Genomic DNA, 21,280 nt, shown 5'->3' on the forward strand with positions numbered 1-21,280 from the left:
TGCCGTGAGCTGTGGTGTAGGTTGAAGACGAGGCTCGGATCCCACGTTGCTGTTGCTGTGGTTCTGGCGTAGGCCGGCAGCTGCAGCTCCGATTCAACCCCTAGCCTGGGAACCTCCATATGCCGCGGGAGCGGCCCAAGAAATGGCAAAAAAGACAAAAAAAAAAAAAAAAAAAAAAAAAGAATGTGAACTCTGTGAGATCAGGACTTTTAATTAGTCCTGATAACTATGCCAAGAACAGTACCTTGCACGTAGCTGTTTCTTAATATATATATATATATATATATATATATATATATTTTTTTTTTTTTTTTGCTAAATAAGTGAATGAATAAACACATAAAAAAAAGACATAATCTGGGGACAAGTTTCAGAAAATTAATCTCATGATCTAATGAATGTATCAGTGGCTATGCTAAGGAGAGATCACTGTAGTTCAGGGAACACATTCCAGCCCCTTCTTTGTGATACCCAGAATATTTGAGAGCTGCAGGGAAGATCCTGGGATGGAAGAGCAGGGTCTCAATATCCTCATCAGCACAGAGCTGTGAAATCCTAAGAGTGGCTCCTCTGGATGAAATAAAATAAGAGTGTTCACACCAGCTGTGTGTGAACACTGCATCAAGGGAAAGGATCAAAAGTGTGGCATGCAGTTCAAGTTGCAATACTTTTTTAAAGAAAATATTGTAAGTACAGTTGATTTACAATGTTGCATTAACTTCTGCTGTCAAGTGACTCAGTTATACAAATTTTTTTCTTTTTTCTTTTCTTTTCCACTATGGTTTATTATAGGATATTGAATATAGTTCTCTGTGCTACACAATAGGACCTCATTTTTATCCATCCTATATATATACTAGTTTGCATCTGCTAATCTGAAACTCCCACTCTTTCCATTCCATACCCCCAAGCCCCAGCTGCAATACTTCTTTGACTTTAGAGGTATTGAAGGGAATGAAGATATTGGCGGTGGTTTTCATGATGCCACCAATAGTGCTGCCTTTTTTTTTTTTTTAACCATCATCATCGCCACCACCACCATCATCAAATCAGAGTGATTATAAGGAGGAAGGCACCAGGTCACCTAATAGTGTATTTCCAAAGTTTCTATGAGGCAGGTTCTGGCAATAGAACTAAAATATCTCCCCAAATATAACTTGAGGCCACTGTTTCTCAGATGATTCTGATAGACAAATGTTGCTTGAGATCTTAGTCTCTTTGTTGTTGCCTTCTTTCTACCTCATCTGTCATTACTCAAGAATGGTGGCTATTTTAATTGCAGTCAAGATAATTTGAATTTAGATCTTCTAAAACTTTTCTCTTTCAACAATTTCCCACCTTTCTGACAGGTGCTATTTAGACTGGCAGACTATTTCACAGTCCTGACTTAATGCAGGGGAAGATGGGTTAAAAAAAACCCAATCAGTTTTACAGCCCTGATTTCCTTTCTTTCTACATTTTAAGTGAAAGGTTTGAGTCCTTTAGATTACGGGGTGAGAACAATTGCTGGAGGTCCACTTCTGTTTAATTAATTTCAAGAACAGTTTTATATCCCTGGTTCAGAGAAGAAAGGAGGAAAATAGTGAAAAAGAAGGAGCATGAAGACTGCTAGGGGGATATGCTGGGGTAAATGTGTAGTGATCCTTTTCTCCTCTGTCTCATCAAATGCAAGTTTGTCACAGGAGTGGGCAGGGTGAGGAAAGGGATTTTATGTTTACAATCAGTTCTTCCAATAGAGTGAATGCTGCTTCCAAAATAAATAAATTAAGGAAGAAAGGGAGGAAGAAAATGAAATCCATGAAAAGGAGAAAGGTCGCTAGTAGGTGGTATTCCCAGATGGTCTTTTGCTGTGTTTAAAATTTGTGCATGGATTATATGAAGGGAAAAGTGTGATTAAGGAAAGCTGATGCCTGCAAGATGCCAGAGTATGAGACAAAAACCCAAAAAAGTTGTGAAAAAAAATTGGTTGGTTGACATCATATGATTACTTCATCTTCTTTGCCACTTTCCTGATGCTCTTATAATTATTTTTCAATCAGCATTCCTTTTCTGGCTTGTGTAACTTTAGAGCTGTGCATTGGAAGTTTAAAAAGAGTACCAATGAGGATGAAGATTTTTATACAAAGACATTTTTAACTTCAAACAATTTCCACCTCTCAGAAAAGCTGCATGAATAGCATGACAAATTCCTAAATACCCTTCTCCCAAATTCAAGTTTTGCCAATTGTTCTGACAACGTCCTCATAACAAAAGGTCCAGTTCAGGACCACATGTGAACTCAGTTGTCATATCTCCCTGGCTTCCTTCAATCTAGAAGAATTCCTCGATCTACTTGACTTTCATGACCTTGACATTTTTAAGCGACCGTTATTTTGTAGAAGCTTTCTAAATTTGTTGGATATTTCCTCTTGATTATAACCAGGCTATGATGTTTTTGCCGAAATACTGGACAAGTGATATTGTGTTCTGTTCATTGCTTCCCATCAGGGGGCACATGATACTGATTTGTCCCATTACTGGTACTGCAAACTCTGAACAATGGGTTCAGATGGTGTCTGTTTGGTTTCTCCACTGTAAAGTGAATATTTTTTCCTTTGTAATTAATAAATATTTTATAGAGAGAGACTCTGAGACTGTAAAATTTTCACTCATCTTACTTTCACCTACTCATGCTGGCATTCATTGATATATCTTGCCTGGATTCTTCCTATATTCATAGCTGGAATTCTAATGTAAAAAAGACGTTCCCCTCCTGCCGTTTACCTACTTATTATATCAATGTACATTCATGGATTCCATTTTATTCAGTAGGTTATAATACATTACTTTATTACTTATTCTGATGCTCAAATTGTTCCAGATTTGGTCAGTGGGAGCTCCTTCAAGATGGCCCCTGTGTTCTTTGGTTATGTTCCCATCATTCCTTTGGAAACTTCGTTATTTTCTGGCACATGAACATGTTCAAAGCTCATTTCATTCTTCCCTGAGCCACCTTCAAAATCTTCACTGAGCCCTGAAAAGATGTATTTAGAAACCCGGACTTGGGCATTAAGTTTCTCATTGCTGCTCAGGTCCTCCTAATGGAACACACACACACACACACACACACCCACACGCATTTAAATATCTATGTCTATATATCTGTATCCATATATGTAAAACCATGTTGATATCCATTCTTTCAATTCTAATTCAATGACCCAATACCAGAGGATTCATTTGGATTTTTCTCCTTTCCATATTTGCACCTTCCTTCTCCAGCACTAAAAATCTTAACTCCCTATATATAGCCAATTGCCTAATTCCACTGGGCTTCTATCATGCTGCCTACTCCAACATCCCCTTTGTGTGGGCCCTGATACCCACCATACTGCCTTCCTGCTGCAAAGAAAGGAAGGCAGGCATTACTGTCATTTTTAACTGAACTTTCTGCATTGGCTGGTTATTTTGGCATCATAGAAACACTGTAGTGAATTTGTAGCAGTGTTATTAAAACAGCATATGGATAATTTATTTACTCGATTTAATTAAATATTGTATATGCTGTACACCTTTTATACTTACTGTGTGTACATATTGCTATACATAGGAACAGGTACATAAAAACAAGATTTACTGCCTTTTGTGGAAAGTTTAGGGAATTTTTCAAGGGGAAATTTGATCATAGGTGCTTCTGACTTTGTAAGCCAACCTCAGAATCTAACTCCTGCATGAAGTATGATGCCATCGTATGGCCTAAATGATTTCAACATCTGGTCAAATTCTCCCCCTGGGAGAACACATCACTTTGGTCTCCAAAACTGAAGCTGAGAGGATCAGATGCTGATTCTATATCTCACTTACTTATTACTGGCTTATTCAGGGAAAATGATAACATTTTTGTTTGTTAGTTCGTTCCCTCTAAAATGCAGATAAGATGATTTCAACAAATGCTCTGATGCCACATTTCTATGCCAGAGCTGGGGAACACCACCAATATGGAAGAGCACCGTCTTGGCTATAGGACCAACTTCAATAGGATGGTTCAATAGGAGGCCAAGTGGAAGAGCACTCTCACCAGGCATGGAGGCCAAAGAGCCCTGGGCATGGGGGGAGGAGAGAAGCCTTAAATCAGAGAGAGAAGTAATAGGGGCCAAGAAGCTGCTGACAAATCCTGAATGGAGCATGCATTCATTCAGTATATACTTAAGAACTCGGTATATTCCAGAGATATAAATGAATATACATGTCTCCTACCCTGAAGAAGCTTTTATTCTAATAGAAGAGTCATGCTAACAGTGCAGTACAGGATAGCTCAGAAGACTTGTTACAGTTTTTAATTTGTGAATTTTGATAGCTGTTGCTGCATTACTTTCCATGAAGTCAATGCCAATATATAAAGTTGGAAAGTAACTTCTAAATACTACTTTTAAAACCATGTCACACAAAATGTTATGTTGAAAGGCACAATATAAGAAAGATTAGATAAGAATTTTGACTTTTCTTGGTATTTCTCCCCACCACACACTTTGAGTTGTTAAAGAGGTACCAGTGAAGTGGATAATGGTTTTCTAAGGAAAAAACCAACAGTGCCTAGTAGCTGTATTTTTCTAGATCTTAATGGTCCTAGTTCCAAAGGATATGAAAATTATCTTTCAGTTAAAGCACCGTTAATTGTTATTTTGTTTACTGTTCATTATCTATAACATTTTTGAAATGGCTATGGGTAAATAAAGGGCGTTCAGTTTTGTTTAAAATTTTCTGGACTTTATAAAAGCAGGTGATAATTTCATAAGACACTTCTCCCCAGGAGATTATGCGACTGGCAGGAGACTTTCTGGAAGGTTAGGAAGAAATTGTAGATTACTCTTAAGTGGTTATCAACAAGTAAACGGTGATATCTGTGACATTTACCTTCCGCGGAATTTGATTTTTTAAGATGGGATTTGGATCTTTTTCCTTTACTTTTACAGAGTTTATTTTATACTAGTGAGCCTTCTCTTATGGTCACTTCTCTTCACTGACACATTTCCCATTCTCTAGAGTTTATGGGCAAAAAGGTATTAGGAAAGCAAGTAAACCATTGTGATGTCTTATATATTACCATCACAAATAATTGCTTAGGCAAGAGCTCTAGACTAATAAATGAGGGCATGTGGATAATTTAGAATGTTTCTCTTTTTAGAGCCAATTGCCGGGGAATTGAAAAATTCAAAGTGCTTTTTCATGGTGTTATTGTTTAAATTAATTAAAAAAATTTCACTTCATTTGGACCTGTTTCTGTGTCTCCTCAATTTGCCCTCCTGAGAAAGAACTGGAGAATGTGGCACTTTGGGAAAAATTTAATTAAGTCAGTTCACAATGGAACACTAGAAGATAAAACTCCTCAGGCCCAATCCTTTTTGGAACTTTAGAAATTGACAGGAAGTAAAGGTCTGCAGCCCTCTACCTCTGTCTGCAGAGTGGAAGCTCGCCTCCTAGGTGGGCAGGGATAGGAAGGCTGATGAAGTGGTGCTGAGGTGGGGACCGCAATTCCTCCTGTTTTTTTTTGTTGTTGTTGTTAATGCAATTTCAACTCGCCAGTTCGTGTGGGGTGTGTCGGGAGGATTATCATTTTGAACCTTGGGCAATCAGATCTGAGGGCTCATTCTGTTCAATTCATAACGCGGATCATATTTTGCAATGTTGCTAGGACTTGATTATTTGCACGTTCTAGAAGGTATAGCTCCTGCTCTGAACATTTCAAAGAGAACCACTATAGAACTCTGAACATTAAACTGAGAATTACTATAGGTAAACCTCATAGAAAGAAAGAAATGGTCCTATAATTCCGGTTTTAGAATTATATATTTGGATGAGCACCACATCACAGTTTAATCTGGCTATGGTGGCAAGTCTTGAAAATGACAGAGTGACACAGAGAACAATTCATGCACTTTCGAACACTGCAGTTTAGCATAGTGACAAATCATACAGTTTAGTTCAGCCCATAAAGATACACAGTATACCTCTCTCGTCTGTTTATATCTATCTCTATCCTTTTTAGGTAGTATAGATAAATAAAGACTGTACATGCAAATAAGACATAGTGATCACAGAGGGTATTTGCACACATTAATGTTAACTGGTGGACATACATTGATTTTAAACACACCTTTTACTTTAAATCGCTTTGATTTTCTGTCTAGAAGACAAAAGAGAACATTAATAGCTATCCCTTACTAAGTTTACCTAGTTGAATGTTTGCACTTCTAAAAATGAGTCTTAAAAAAAGTAAATATTCATACTTTTTTCACGTTGGAAGATTAAAGGAATAAATGATCCTTTGAAACTGAAAATGAAATTCTCAGAAATGTCAAGAAAATATTTTGCTCAGTCTCATTTTAAGAGGAACTGAATAGAGATCAGAAACGCCTTTTGACATTAAAGTGAAAGTCTGTTGTTATATAATGTAACCCAATTAATTAGGATCTGCTTAGTTTGGAATCTGAAAGAGTAGATATGAAATGTGTTTTGCTGCTTTGTAACTTGTTTTTAAAATTCCATATATTTAACATGAATATGATAAAAACGAAGCGAGGCTAAAATTCATCCCTGGGGTTAAACTGTGGTGAATGGAGGTACCACTTATTTGGATATAGTGCAGCCCCTGCAATAGCTCAGGTGTCCAAGGAATGCTGTGGATGGTACCACACAGCGGTTTATTCAGCTTAAACTGAAGAAAGCCACACTTTTATTATTAATTAGCTGAAGTCGAAGCATAAGTGGAAAAATAGTCACAACTTTTGCCGATCCCCAGATTAGAAAGCCCTGGTCCAAGAGCACTGTCTTGTTTGATGGTAGCCATGCAAAGGTTAAGTGGAGGACTACAGATTGAATGTTATTCTAAGGCACCTTTTTTGTTGTTGTTGTTGTTGTTGTTGCTATTCTAAGGCACCTTTTAATTTGCTCCTGTACCAGATCCATGGGAACTGGCTCTGTGTCAGAATATCATGGAGAAATTCAAATATCGAAGGGTGTAAAAATAGATAATTAAAATGCATTTCCTGAATTGGAAAACACAATTTACTAGGTTTAGAGACAAAGCATAAAGCTTATTCAGGTTAAAAATGATGGGGGAGTTAAATTCCTAGGTTTTTGCAGCCTTACATACTGATAACGTTTGGCTCTTTTGGTTCCATACCAAGATTTTAGCAAGCCTTTAATAACACTTAAATTTTTTGTTGGCGGTAGTGTGCTTCCAGCATAGATAACTGATTGTTTATAACACTCAGGTTATAGGTCAAATCTGAGGCCTTATTGCACATCCAGGGAAAATTACTTTTTGAATAACACATGGTACAACCTTCAACTCCTAATAGGGAAGGAGGAGTTCAGATATGGACATTTACACCTGCAAAGTGACCACATTACACATGATTTTCACTTGCTCTGAAATGATTCCATAAATGCAATTTAAAAATTTATTTCTTCATCATACCAAAAAAACCTTAGCTATAAATTCTAACATGTTTAGGTGTTTTAAAGAGGAGAAACTATTCTTTTTTTGTTTAGCTCTTCAAAAGTTATTTACTTATTTATTTTTGGCCATGCCCAGGGCATATGGAAGTTCCTGAGCCAGGGATTGAAACCACACCACAGTAGTGACCCAAGCCACTGCAGTGGCAATGCCAGATCCTTAGCCTACTGTGCCACAAGGGAACTCCTAGCTATTCAAAAGGTTATTATAGCATCTCTAATATATAGAGGTTGTTAGGGAATATATAACACACTTCCTGTGTGTTCCCAATAAAAGAAAGCTTTCAACATACTGTACTTACTTCCTTATTACTGCAGCATCATAATTAAAAAATAAGCTGAGTAAGGGAACGCAATGCAAATTCAATCTGTTGTTAGAAGTGAGCTGCAAACAAGACTAAATCAGATATAGGAGCTGTTTTTTTTTTTTTTTTTTTTTTTTTTTTTTTCTAAACAGAATTCAGCAGCATTTTGAATCATCCAGAATCAATTCTCAAGGGACACTATTGTAGAAATGATAATACTGAGTTAAGAAAACATTTTTCTTATGGAAAAAAATCACAAGTCAGAGCTTGCCACTTGTGTTATCCAAGATAAGTTTGGTGATTATCCTGTAAATGAACATCGATTTTTGTGTAGATTCCAATATTTCCAATCTCTGAGAAACGGTTCTGTTGTCTGGAATGGCCAACTGCAGTATTATGGCAAATATTTTCTAGTGAAGTGGTTGCTTCTCTGAGAAAGCAAAAAAACTGCTTCACATCTGAGTTTTACTACACTACTTCCTACGACTAGCTTTAATACAGCAGAAGAAAAGAAAAAAAACCCAAACTCAAACCCCTCTATATTTATTGTTACTGGCTAACCCACAAGGTGGCACTAAAGAGAAAAGTGACAAAAGTGAAGATCACAGGCAACTTTTATACTAAATCAATCCTATTATGAGAAACCGATTTCATGAAATGATCATCCAAGTTTTAACACACTAGTAATTCAAAATATACATATTCACATTTGTTGCTTTCTTCCTACAGACTATTTTGGAGTTAAAAAAAAAGGTTTTAATCAAGCAGCTGATTATATTCTCAAAAGAGGTAGCAGTTTGGCTATTTTTGTGTAGTTATTTTGTAGGAAAGTTTTTTATTCCATGTGTAGATTCTACAATCATTGTATGATTATAAATTGTGACCGTTTCTTTTTATGTTTTATATAGTGCCTGGCTCTTAATGTTCTTAATATAAATGTTTAAAAAGACTTTAACATAATATTTATAGCAAAATGATATACTTAGACTTTTAATACAGGCATATCTTGTTTTATTATGCTTCACTTTGTTACAGATACTATGTTTTTTTTACAAATTGAAGGTTTGTGGCAACCCCGTGTATGTTGGCACCATTTTTCCAACAGCATTTGCTCACTTTGTGCCTCTGTGTCACATTTGAAACCACACCAGTCAGAATATTTCAAACTTTTCCCTTATTATTATATTTGTTACGATGACCGGTGATCAGTGATATTTGGTGTTACTGTTGCAAAAGGATTACGACTTGCTGAAGGCTCAGATGATGGCTAGCAATTTTGAGCAATAAGGTATTTTTTAATTAGAGTATGTATTTTTGTAGACATAATGCTATTGCACAGTTAATAGATTATAGTATAATGTAAACACCTTTTTTTTTTTTTTTTTTTTTTTTTTTTTTTGCTTTTTAGGGCCACACCCATGGCTTACGGAGGTTCCCAGGCTAGGGGTTCAATTGGAGTTATAGCTGCTGGCCTACACCACAGCCACAGCAATGCCAGATCCAAGCCACTGCGGCCTATACCACAGCTCATGGCAACGCTGGATCCTGAATCCACTGAGTGAGGCCAGGAATCGAACCTGCAACCTCATGGTTCCTAGTCGGGCTCGTTTCTGCTGCCCCATGATGGGAACTCCTAAACATAACTTTTGTATGCTTCTGTGATTTGCTATATTGCGATATTCTCTCTCTCTCTCTCTCTCTTTTTTTTTTTTTTTTAAATCTGGAACTAGACCTCCAATATCTCTGACATATGCTTGTCTTTGTAATAATAACACATGCATAACTTTTTTAAAACCACCAGGAATAAGTCATTTTAGCCAAAGTCTAATTGCTTGAATTCCAAAACTAACTCCAGGATCCCAAATACCTATTTCACCTAATTTTCAAGGCACCTGGAGAGTACTTCCTAGATATGAATGGGGAGATGGTCTCAGAAAACTGTGTATAGGGAAGGAAAAAATACCTGCTATCACATTGGCATAGCCTTATTATAACCCTGAAAGTAAAGAGACAGGGAGGATCCTTACTTACAATGCCATATGGTGGAAGGAACTGGGTCTTTCCTGGCAAACATCTCTGGGAATAAGCAAGAAGAAGGTACAGAACCCCTCAAAGGAGCTATTCTTCAGTTCATGATTAAGAGATGCTATTATTCACACACAGGTCTAAAATTCACACGGGAAATACTATAATTTGTTTTTTTTTTTCCCTTGGTTTCAAAGTAGGAATTCAATAAGTTGAAAAAAAAAGTCCATTTTAATTTTTACTGTTACTGTGCAATATGTATATACTATATAGTGAAATATTTTCTAACAGAAAATATGTTTTTCACTCAGAAATGACTATGTCTTTGACTAGAATACTGACTCAGTAAAACTATATTATATATTTTATATTGTTAAAAATAAAAAACACCATAGATCAAAATCAGCTTTCAAAAACTCAAGATTAGCAACAATTCATTATCTAAAAGAGAAAAACCACCCTATTTACCGAACTGTCTTTATCAACCCATTTACAATGATCATTTGCTACTCAAATTTAAGAAGATATTGTAATTACCCCATTTAATGAATTAATTTTATCCTTTATTTTTTAAATTGAGATTTAACTGACATAACATCATATAAGTTGGTGTAAAATGTGTTGATTTGATAATTTATATATTGTAACACAATTACCACTGTAGCATTCACTAACATCTCTGTCATGTCACATAATTATCATTTCACTTTTGTGGTGAGAACATTTAAGATCTAGTCTCTTAGCAACTTTGAGGTATACAATATACTATGTAATTACCTCATTTCAAAAGCTATAGTGATACAGATTTATATATCAAACAAATGTCTATCTGTGTATGTCTAGTAAGTGTAGGTTTTAAAAGATAATATGTTTTATTATTATATAGAAGAGTGAATAATTGGGCAGAAAAGGGAAAAATTTGCATTAGAAGCTACAACAGGAGTTTTATGGAAAAAATATAACAGGGTATTTTATGTCTTTATGAGGGTATACATTAATATCTGTATAAGTGTACATTTGAAGCAGATACTTTTCATGGTTTGAAGGAGGTGTGGCAGTATTCAAATCATGTAAATCTGAATTGTCACATAACCCTGGGTCAAAGATACATTGCTTAATGCATTCAGGAGGTAAGATTTCTAAGGCATATAAACTGCTTGATTTGCAGAATAAAATAAGCTACAGTCAACTCTTCAACTACTTAGTTCTCAATCAGGGATAAATCATGTTCTCCTTTTTTCTTCCTATCATTATAAAATTGTAATTATTATTCTGTTCAGGGTCATACTACATTTTCTCTACTCACTCATTTCATTTAATAAACACTCACATAGTACTTCTGGGGCAGGCACTGTAGCCTCCAATGATGGGGGGAATCACAACTGTTGGGCTCAGTGCTAGACCTCCAGCACTTTGCCTGGCACTGACTTAATTTATGCAGCAAATATCAATTATTTGAGTAGATAGCTTACATCTGCTTACCCTGCAGGAAGTACTATAGCATAATGGTTCAGTGTACAGATGACGGAGTTTGGAATTGTGGCTCTACTAATTAAATGACTTTGGGCAAGGTACTTTATCACACTAAGCCTCAGTCTCCGCATGTGTCAAATGGGAGAAATAACAGCATTGACGTGATGGGGTTATTTTCATGATTAAATAAGATACCATCGAGTGCTTAGACAAACACTTGGTGGTGAGGTAAGCCCTTGAAAAATCTTAGCTATTATTATTATTTTCTTCCTGCCATATTTATCTAGAAACATGGATTTAAACAACTTAAATTCATGGTAAAAAATTATACCAGGATACTATTTCTATTTTCTGAGCTACTAGGCAAATCGACTAGTTCTATGGAAACATCTTCAGAAAGTTACCCAGTTTCTGTTCTGCTTTCAGAATTTGGTTTATGTCATGTCTGCAGGTCTCATGAAGAAACTGTAAACATTTCCACGATGCATTCTTTGCCTTTTTATGAAGCTTTCTTACTGAGATCATAAACCAAAGAGCTCACAGTGAACACTGAGGAGTTTTAACTAACCTAGCATTAGAACCCTCAAATAACAATACAACTTTTTTGAGATCCCAGTCCTCTCCTCTCTGGAGAGAACAGTTAAATCTAGAATTGGGAATGACATTATGGATATCTGGTTATGCTTTTTCTTATATTTGCCATCTGGAGAGGCCCTTTTAATGCTGTAACACTTGCTTATTTTGTTTTTAAGTATACTTATGAGACTTTTCTAGGCCTAATATCAGGCAGAATATATTAACAGATTAGAGGATGCTTTCCTTTCAAAATAACTTTATAATTTCACAGATTCTTATGTGAGAAAAGAAGACATAATCAAATTTAGATATAGAACAATTTAGATTAATCTTTTAAAATAAACAGAAGTCAGATAACTAAAGTTAAATCAAGGTGTTAACTGTAGCTGGCAAACTACAGACATTATTAAATTGCACTGTCCCAATTATGGCTACTTTTCAAGAGTCCTCCTCTTTCCATCTTTAAGATGTTGAGGAATGTTCTCTCCAGGACGGTATTTCTTATATGAAATCCATTAACAATGTCAACAGATGCAGTGGTCAAATGGTATGAAAGTTTGAAATTATCTATTATAAAAATATAGTTTGTAATATTGTGAGTTCTCCTCAATTAAAAATTTCAAGTTATCACAATCTCAAATATCAAAATGCTTTTAGTGTCAGCTGGCAGCACCACTTTAGCTGGTGAACACAGACTTCCATCATTCACTGTCAGCATTGGTCTCCCATTAGGTGGGGTCTTCAGGAACACATCCTTCTCACAAAATACATCAGTCCTATTTTTCCTGCCAAGTAAGCAGGCATTATTTTCTTTCCTTCATATTCTTTTACTAGTGTAGTGTATTTTTTTTTATAAAGTCTCTTTACCCATTCAACTTTTAGTTTTTAATTGATTATTTGTTCCTTCTCAATGGAGATGATTAATTAAAAATCCCTGAGCGCATAGAGACTGGGTATTAGCATTGGAATTTCTTTCACAGATTTTGAGAACTGGAAGAGATATGAGGTTATCTAGTCCATCTCACCCCTGCACATTAACAAAGCAAGAAACTGAGTCAGTTAAGCAGGTCAGGCTAACGTAGGGAGGTGAAGGCAGATTAGTCTCTAGTTCTTTCTTCAGAGCTAGGATGCTTCTGGATGTGAAGTGCTAATCACATTTGAAGGGGCGGAGAATAAAAGGACACTTGAGCTGTGCCTCTACATACAAACCAGTGGGAAAAGAAAAACAGCACTTCAAGTGTAAACAATCAAAGAGTAAAGACTGTGCACATTCACTGAAAGTAGTTCAGTTTGATTATTCATAGGACCTAGGTGTAGATTTAATTACTAACTTCTTTTTGACCTTACGTATATTAAATACTCAGATTGTTTTCACTTTTACAAGCCCCTAAATCAAATATGGCAAAAAATGGCTTTAAAGACATTTATTAGCTAAGGAAAATAATCATAGATTCTCCCAACAATAAATGTATTTCTGCAAGCAGCAACAGGCACTTTGGGAAGTCTTATTCCCCTGCATGGTTTTAGCATTGGCAAAGTAAAACTACAATTTAGTCATCTACAATACTGAAGGAAACTTCTTCATAGGAATATTAGTGAGTCATCTCTTTAAGATTTTTTTTGTTAGGTACGCCATTTGATATTTTGCCTTTTTTGTTTTGGTTTGAGGAGGGTAGGATAGACACTCTCTAAAAAGTAACATTAAAATGGTATTATACCAGAGTGTTTGCTTCTCAGGGGTAGGTTATATACTTTCATAAATTAAAAAAGGAGGGACCTTTTATAACACTGATATGAAAAGAAGAAATACCCACTTGACCCTGATATTGAATTAATTGGGTAAAGTTACATTTTAGGGGAATCAGTGTTTTAATGAGTTGTGTTCACTCCAGGTTGATAAGCCTGTGTCCACTCTACGGTCTCAAAAATAACCATCCACTAACTGAATCACAGCCAATAGAGGCTTTACTAATTGGTAAATACATTCTTTAATTCCGATATTCTTGAGAGTTGCCTTGTAATCTTCAAAACTACATGGATAACACACAAAGATCTGAACAAGCCTTCTTTGAATCTTTTCTTGACTACTATCATTTTAGAGAAAGTGGGTAACCTCTTCATGGAGATTATGGAGTGGTTCCCTAACTTCTGGGGGTGAAGGTGGTTCCAATCCCTCTTCTAATCCAAATGAGTTGAATCCATGGACTTTAGATCAAAAATCTCAAACTGCCAGATTAGTATCCTAAAGTCAGAGAAGCTTAGAGAGCTGCTAATAGTCACACAGCTCTTTTTGCCTGCCTATACTACAGGTTTCCTGATTTGGTGAAAACAAACTCTCCACTCCTAAAATGCTTACAGGCAGATACATATGGACAGCAAGAGCACAGAGATTTAAAAACAGAGCAGAAAAAAGTAACTTGAACAGAATGTGGCATTTCCCTTGGTCTGTTGCTAACGGCCCACATACAACATGCTTTAAAAAAAAAAAAAAAAAAAACCCAGGTTCATCTTTTTATCATCATTTATAAATGATTCAAATGGACATTTAGAATGTACGGCATTGGGAATGTATCCCATGTGGGGATAAATGGCAAAGAGCTTCAATGTTCAGGGCTGTGGTTTTCAGGCTGAAGTTGATGCATATTTGGGCTCTTCGCTTTGGTCATGCTGTTAAAGCAAAAGATAATATTTTTAAGTCTATTTTCAGGACTCCAAAGCCAGTGACATTAAATATTCCTTTTTGTAAGAAAAACAATTATGGACATGATTTTTTAATGCCTTCAAGAATTGAAGATATGAAAGAAATGTGTAAAAAGGAATTACTTCATTCTCTTTTTATTCTGCCCCTAAAAAAACTGAGTCAAGTCTATCACACTTTGTTTCATTAAAAACTAGAGACTGTGCCTCTGAACTGTTACTTTTGGGGTGGCTGTTTTCTGAATATTTTTCCAAATAGAGTTTTTCACACAGATTCTATAGGTTGGATATCCCATATACTCATACCTACTCTGCGTTATAATTTCAAACTTCTACAAACTTAGACAAGAATCCATAACCAGCCAATGGTCTATGAACCTGTTTTGATGATCCTGCTGTCAGCAAAATTCCTATTGATAATCTAAAGCAGTTGAAACAATTTTCATGGTAACACTGAAAACTGCAAAAAAGTCATTGTGGCTGGGTGAAGTGAAAAACTGACCAATCACAGAATCTCAAGTAATGGGGCTCATGTCCCCAGCTTTTCTCAGTCTCAAGTTTTTAGTCCTGAATATTACACTTTAGGTATTATATTTTAATCATTTCCTCAATCTAAAAATAGAAATTATTCAATAGGAAAAAACATCTTTAGTCTTTACTTCCGGCGATTCTAATATTTCCTTGCTAACCCTTATTTTAATACTGCATACCTGGACACATCACACAGTATAATATATGTAGTCAGGCTCTGGAGAATTTATTTCAATTTACATACAGTCCTTCCAATCCTCTGGCGAGCTTGATGTGAAATCTGAGACAGCTACATCTCCCCAGCAGGATCTTCCTTTGCCTCTTGGCATTAATAGCCAAAGGCTCTAACTGCTCCTCCCGGGAGGCGCAGTGGGGCTAAAGAGTCGGGAAGAGGGGTGACTGCGGGGCTTGTTGCGCTGAAGATTTACAATGTACTTCTTGCAGGCGGCTCAGCAACCCCCTCTGTGGCTGTGGGTGTCTGGTGTGACAGAGCGGAGAAAAGCTCTCTAATCTCCCAGTGCCTGCCTCTGCCGCTCAGTCGCTCCCCTCCCTCCCGCCTTCCCTGCCTCCTCGCGCTCTCTCGCTCTCTCCTTTGCCTTTCTGGGGAGTTTCAGTCCCTGAATGCAGCCAGAGTAGCTTTGGCAATCTAGACCTGGAGCCTGTGTATATATGCTCACGCACACACATGCACACTCACTCGCACACACGCACTCCGGCTCTCCCCACGGGGATACAGAGCAAACCCGGAGCTTCGTCTACCTGAGGGGGATGGCCCGGCCGGACACTTCTTGCTCACTTGTCATCTCCAGAGGTCAGTGCAACGTCGGAACCAGGGAGGCTCGCTGTCCGGTTTGCAATCTCACGCTGTTTGCCGCCACCACTGCTTAAAGTGTCCAGGCAGGCGGAGAAGGCTTCTCCAGGACAGATTCCCCGTGCAGCTCTGCGGCCCTGGGACTTCACCCGGCTGGTTCACCCCGGTCTTTTTTTCCTGGCCATTCCCTTGTCCCCGGCTACGGGGTGCATGGCTCGGGCACCTCCGCTGCTGCCGCTGCCGCAGCTGCTGGGAGTACATCCCACCCAGAGGACTGAACGCCGCCGCCGCTGGAGTGGGGAGAGAAATCGGCAGCCCTAACTTCCCTCTCCCTCGCTCCCCCGTCCTTGCCAGCCAAGAATCCGCTGGAAGGCTCCCGCGGAAAGCCAGGCGAAAGCTCGGTGCAGGGGACTGCTAGCTGGGAGCCGCAAGCGCACAAGGGCGGGGGCGGCATGTGCCCCTGAGCCCTGCGCCCGCTGGAGAAGTAGCGCGCGTTGGGAGAGTGAGACGCTTTCCAAGTTGGGCGCGTCCCAGAGCTCGCCGCCCCGCACCTCGGCCGCTGGTATCCGGAGAGAGGCGGGGCTGATGGGGGGCGCCGAGGTTGCAGTCGCCTACGGCCAGAGCCCGTCTTAAAAGAACACGGGCCAGTCTCCCCAGGGTCCCAGCTGGCGTTGCGCCCTCGGCCCGCGTGCGCTCTCTGATGCCTGCTCTGGCTGTGGCCCGAGTGGCCCGCCCGCGGGGGGTGCCGGAGGGGGCGGGGGAGGAGGAGGAGGAGGCGGTGTGATGGCCCTGGACGGCGAGCGGGGGGAACAAGAGGAGGAGAAGAAAAAGAAGAAGAAGAAAAAGAAGAGGAAGAAGAAGAAGGAGGAGGAGGGGGCTAAGAAGAGCAGCTCACCCTTCGTGGCCACGATGGGGGAGAACGACGCCGCGCTCCGGGCCAGCGGCAGGGGGCTCTCGGACCCGTGGGCGGACTCCGTGGGGGTACGACCCCGCACCACCGAGCGCCACATCACGGTGCACAAGCGGCTAGTGCTGGCCTTCGCCGTGTCCATCGTGGCGCTGCTTGCGGTTACTATGCTCGCGGTGCTGCTCAGCTTGCGCTTCGACGAGTGTGGGGCAAGCATACCGCCCGGCGCCGACGGCGGCCCCGCGGGCTTCCCAGCACGCGGTGGCAACGAGAGCCTTCCGGGTTCTTCACGGCGCGACCACCACGCTGGCGGAGATTCCTCACAGCCCGGAGCAGGCAGGGAGGACACTCCTGAGACCCCGTCTGCCCAGCCGCCGTCGGAGGAGGAGCAAGAACAGTGGCAGCCATGGACTCAGCTGCGCCTGTCGGGCCACCTCAAGCCGCTGCACTACAATCTGATGCTCACCGCCTTCATGGAGAACTTCACCTTCTCCGGGGAGGTCAACGTGGAGATCGCATGCCGGAACGCTACTCGCTACGTCGTGCTGCATGCCTCCCGGGTCGCTGTCGAGAAGGTGCAGGTGGCCGAGGACCGGGTGGCTGGGGCAGTCCCGGTGGCCGGCTTTTTCCTCTACCCGCAAACCCAGGTCTTGGTGGTGGTGCTGAATAGGACCCTGGACGCGCAGAGGAATTACAATCTGAAGATCATTTACAACGCCCTGATCGAGAACGAGCTCTTGGGCTTCTTCCGCAGCTCCTACGTGCTCCACGGGGAGAGAAGGTATGGAGGGAGGCGGTGCCCGGCTGCGCCCCACCCAACCAGGCTGCTCTAAACCGCTGGGCAGCCACCGACCTCTGGGACCCGCTAGCTTCCGATACTGGAAGCAAGGGATGGGGGAAGGAAGGGAAAGTGGGATAGGACCATCCCTCAGAACTCTCACGGTCTCCCAGACACCTGGTTCCTACTGCAGCCAACTCCACAAACTCACCTGTGCCAAATGCCACTTCTCCTCTAGTCTGGGACCCCAGCCCCGTCAAAGTTCCTTAGCCAGCTTTTTTTTTTTAAGGGTAATTCATAATCTGAGCGATGCCAGGTCAGGGTGACATCAAAAGCCTGTCAGGTTACCGTCCAGGAAAAATATGTGAGTACCAGAGGCTAGGGCAGTAGCATATCCCAGGAAGATGTCAGGATAGGGTAAGTAGGGCAAAAATCTAACCCCACCCGCCCCGGGCCAGCAGAGGCTAGGCTTTGGCCTCATGAAGTTTTACCAAACTGGACGTTGAGATTCTGAGCAGCAAGAGCCAGTCCCAGTGGCAAAGTAAGGGTGGTGGCTGATATGGCCAGTGCCAATATGGCCAGTGCCAGGGAGAAGTGCTCCTGCTGGTGCTGCCAGCTCTCTCCTAACACTGAGTGATTCTAGTTTGTTCATGAGTTACTACCTCTGGAAATAACTCCAGTGGTGAGAGGGGGGAAAGCTAACAGTCTCAAATGTCTTGTTAGTGAGTGTCTTGGATGCTTTTTTAGATTTGGGCAGGATTCTGTTTCTTTTTCTTCTTCTTTTTTTTTTTTTTTTTTGAGAGGCTGTGACTTTCATCACTTGTTTAGAGTTCAGGCTTCAGAGTCCAACAGAACTGGGTTCAAATCCCAGCTGCAACTCTACCTGTGGTGAAGTCTTGAGTAATCTGATTAATCTAGGTCACCAGTTCCTGACAATGACTACCTCTAGTGCTTAATGAGCATTTTGTATTAAACTCAGTCTTTCGAGAATCCTATGGGATTGGTGCTATCAACACTCCCTATTTTACAGATGAAGAAATGGAGGCATCAGGAAATCAAGTAACTTGTCATATAGTGAGCCAACAAAGCAGGGTTTAGAGCCTTTGGCTCCAGAACCCATATTTTTAGTTTTAACTTGGGGAAATAATAATAACATCCTCATAGGATTGTTGCAAGTGTTCATGAGTAAATGCACTAAAAAGCACTTAGCCCTATACTTGGCATATATGAGTGTCTCATGGTAGTAAGCCCTCAAGCTTATTGTTGAATGAATAAACAAGTGATTATTGCTTTTTTGCTCAAGCCTATTGCATTTAAAATAACTTTGATTACTTAAAAACTATAGGGTCAGGGACAACCAAAATGAACTTAAAAATGAAATCAACAACCTTAGACATAGAGGCAGGTTGGAGCTTAGTAATGAGGCCACTGGCAGAGACTCCCCTGTTCTCAAGTGATTCTCATAACAGCAGAAAACTTGGAATCAGAGCAGTCCAGGGCTCCTAAGGTCAGCAGGTTTATCAGTGGAGAGCTGGGACTCAAACTTTGCTTTTCTGATCCCTGGTCTCTGGAAAGTCTCAGAAGAAGTCGATATGGCTTAAGAGGCTGGGGAAACCTCAGTGTGTTATGGGGAAACACATAGAGTGTTATGGAGGAACCTCATATAAATAAATTGTCCAGTGCTTTAGTAATTGTATGATAATTAAAGGCTCCTGGAAATGAATATATAAATTATTCAGTTTCAAACTCCCAAGATCAGATGTGGATAATTTAATCCCCTTTCTATCTCTTTTTTTGACATATTCTAAAGAATACAGTTTAAACAGATTTTTTTTTTTTAAACTCATGGTCATATCAAATTTGGAGGGAAAAGGCATTGAAGGCAAGTTTGTATTTTATGTCAAAATGTCAATAGTGGGAGTTGCATATCATTACTGATAAATCTTGCTGTGGTGAAATAAATACTTCTAACACATCCTGTTTTTTGAGCCATGCCTAAATATATTTGGTGAATTGAGCTTGTTTTGGTCAGAGCTTTCAAATTAACAGGGCTCTTAAAAAGACCAGATGTTCCTGCTTGACCCATAACTGATTTCTTGTACCTTAGTGCCTATTTGTATTCACACTCTCTCCTTCAGTTTCCCCCGAAGATGCAAGAGTTTAACCTGGTGCACATATGGCTAAACTCTGTATGCCAATAGCAGCATAGGATTTGGTGTTTCTGGAGATTCCAGGATAGTTTTTATTTCTAAATAGCCTCTTAGAGTCCTTGTTCCTAGTTTTTCCTTTAATAACAGAGTGAATACGATAATTTCTTAGATGTTTCTATTGGAGTTGGTAAGGCAAGGGAAATCTAATCCAACATTTCACATTTATGTCAACATTACATATATTAAATTTTTTTTTTGGCTGTTCTGTGGCTATTTGGAGAATTTTTAAACACACTGATATCACGGACTCAGCTAGAGTTAGACTTTTATTGGTGATGATCTGTCCCCCAAGCACAAAGTAAATTGACATTTTAAAAACATACTTTCCAAAAGGACATCGATGCAAAGTCTACATTTTCATTTGATTAATGATTAAATATCTTGGTCTTTAGTTAGTCATAATTTTTGCCAATTTAAGTAGCCAGATAATTTCTGTAATGAAAATAAATATTTAATCTGCCAATGGGGAGTCACACTGAGCAACTTGAAATATTTAAAAAGAGCAGTACTGCCCTGCCATCCAGTCTACATTACTCAATCTATGTGGAAACACCTCGTTAATACCCAGTCAATCTGATTCTTTGACTCACTCCTCAGAGGTCTGAGAGAAATAATTTGGGTCAGGGCAGGACAATTAGACTTCACTATGTGCTGTCTACCTTTGGCCCCTGAAAGGTTTCATCCCCTATAAACTATTGCAGGGAGCCTGGTTTTGTTCTACAGGGAAAACTTACCTCTCTTGGTTCCCATATTACAGCAGAGAAAGGTTATAGGACAAGCTCCCCATTAGAGACCAAGGCTCTTCCACTTGAGGTAGATCATTTACTCTTGGTTGATCATTTGGCTGAAGGGAAATTCGCCACTTGTTGAATACTGCAAATAAATGGATTCGCTTACATTTGAAATGTTTACACACATCAGTAAATTGTCTCCAGTAGGCAGAATGCATACTCACTCTTCCCTCAAGTAGGTGGGCAGCAGGCAAGTACAGAGGGTTGCTGTACTCATGCCATAAGATCCTACAGTGGAATGTGCTTGCTTAAAATAGGGTAAAATCCTCATTTACCTGAAGTTATTGCTGTTTTGAGGTAGCCAGATGGTGAGCATACCCGTGTTCAAAGTAGGGTACCTTCATTTAGATCCAGATGGTTGGATTGAAAGAAGAAATTTACCCAAAGTAAATGAATGTTTTCTTCACTTTCAAAAGGGAGACTGTTTTTCTTTGACAAACTTTGGGTCTGTGACTTACCACAGTGGCAGAAGACAGAATGAGAAGAGGAGGTCTTTTTCTCTTAAGGGTTAGTGAGAGGGAAACCATGATCTCCAAGTTAAATGGGAAGATAATATTGTGGTTCTCAAAGAGAATAGCAATAAAGTCCTTTGCAAAAATCTTGTGGAGCGCATAGAGGATTTTATGGGTAGGCAGTTGATCATTTGTGGTATTAGCATACATGATTTGCTGCCTTATGC

At 39.6% G+C, this 21,280-nt stretch overlaps 1 protein-coding gene across 8 annotated transcripts in view; it reads left to right on the forward strand.

Annotated features, from left to right (window-relative positions):
* Positions 1-21,280, forward strand: part of TRHDE (thyrotropin releasing hormone degrading enzyme) — a 583,967-nt gene that overhangs the window by 182,640 nt on the left and 380,047 nt on the right. For 5 of the 8 annotated variants that reach the window (XR_014803635.1, XM_021092004.2, XM_084956343.1 and 2 more), the window contains exon 1: positions 15,699-17,603. The exons of the other annotated variants lie outside the window; for them this stretch is intronic. Coding sequence is in view for 4 of the 5 variants with exons in the window: in XM_021092004.2 (XP_020947663.2) it covers positions 16,699-17,603 (905 nt within the window). In the remaining variant the exon portion in view is untranslated. Of the gene's footprint in view, positions 1-15,698; positions 17,604-21,280 lie in introns of those variants that run through there. 8 annotated transcript variants of the gene reach the window in all.

The sequence above is a fragment of the Sus scrofa genome, chromosome 5 (genome assembly GCF_054392235.1).
Source record: "Sus scrofa isolate SSC_HxYL_T2T_F1_AM1 chromosome 5, Sscrofa_HxYL_maternal_Yorkshire_Landrace_v2.0, whole genome shotgun sequence".
In the NCBI taxonomy this organism is placed as follows: Eukaryota; Metazoa; Chordata; class Mammalia; order Artiodactyla; family Suidae; genus Sus; species Sus scrofa.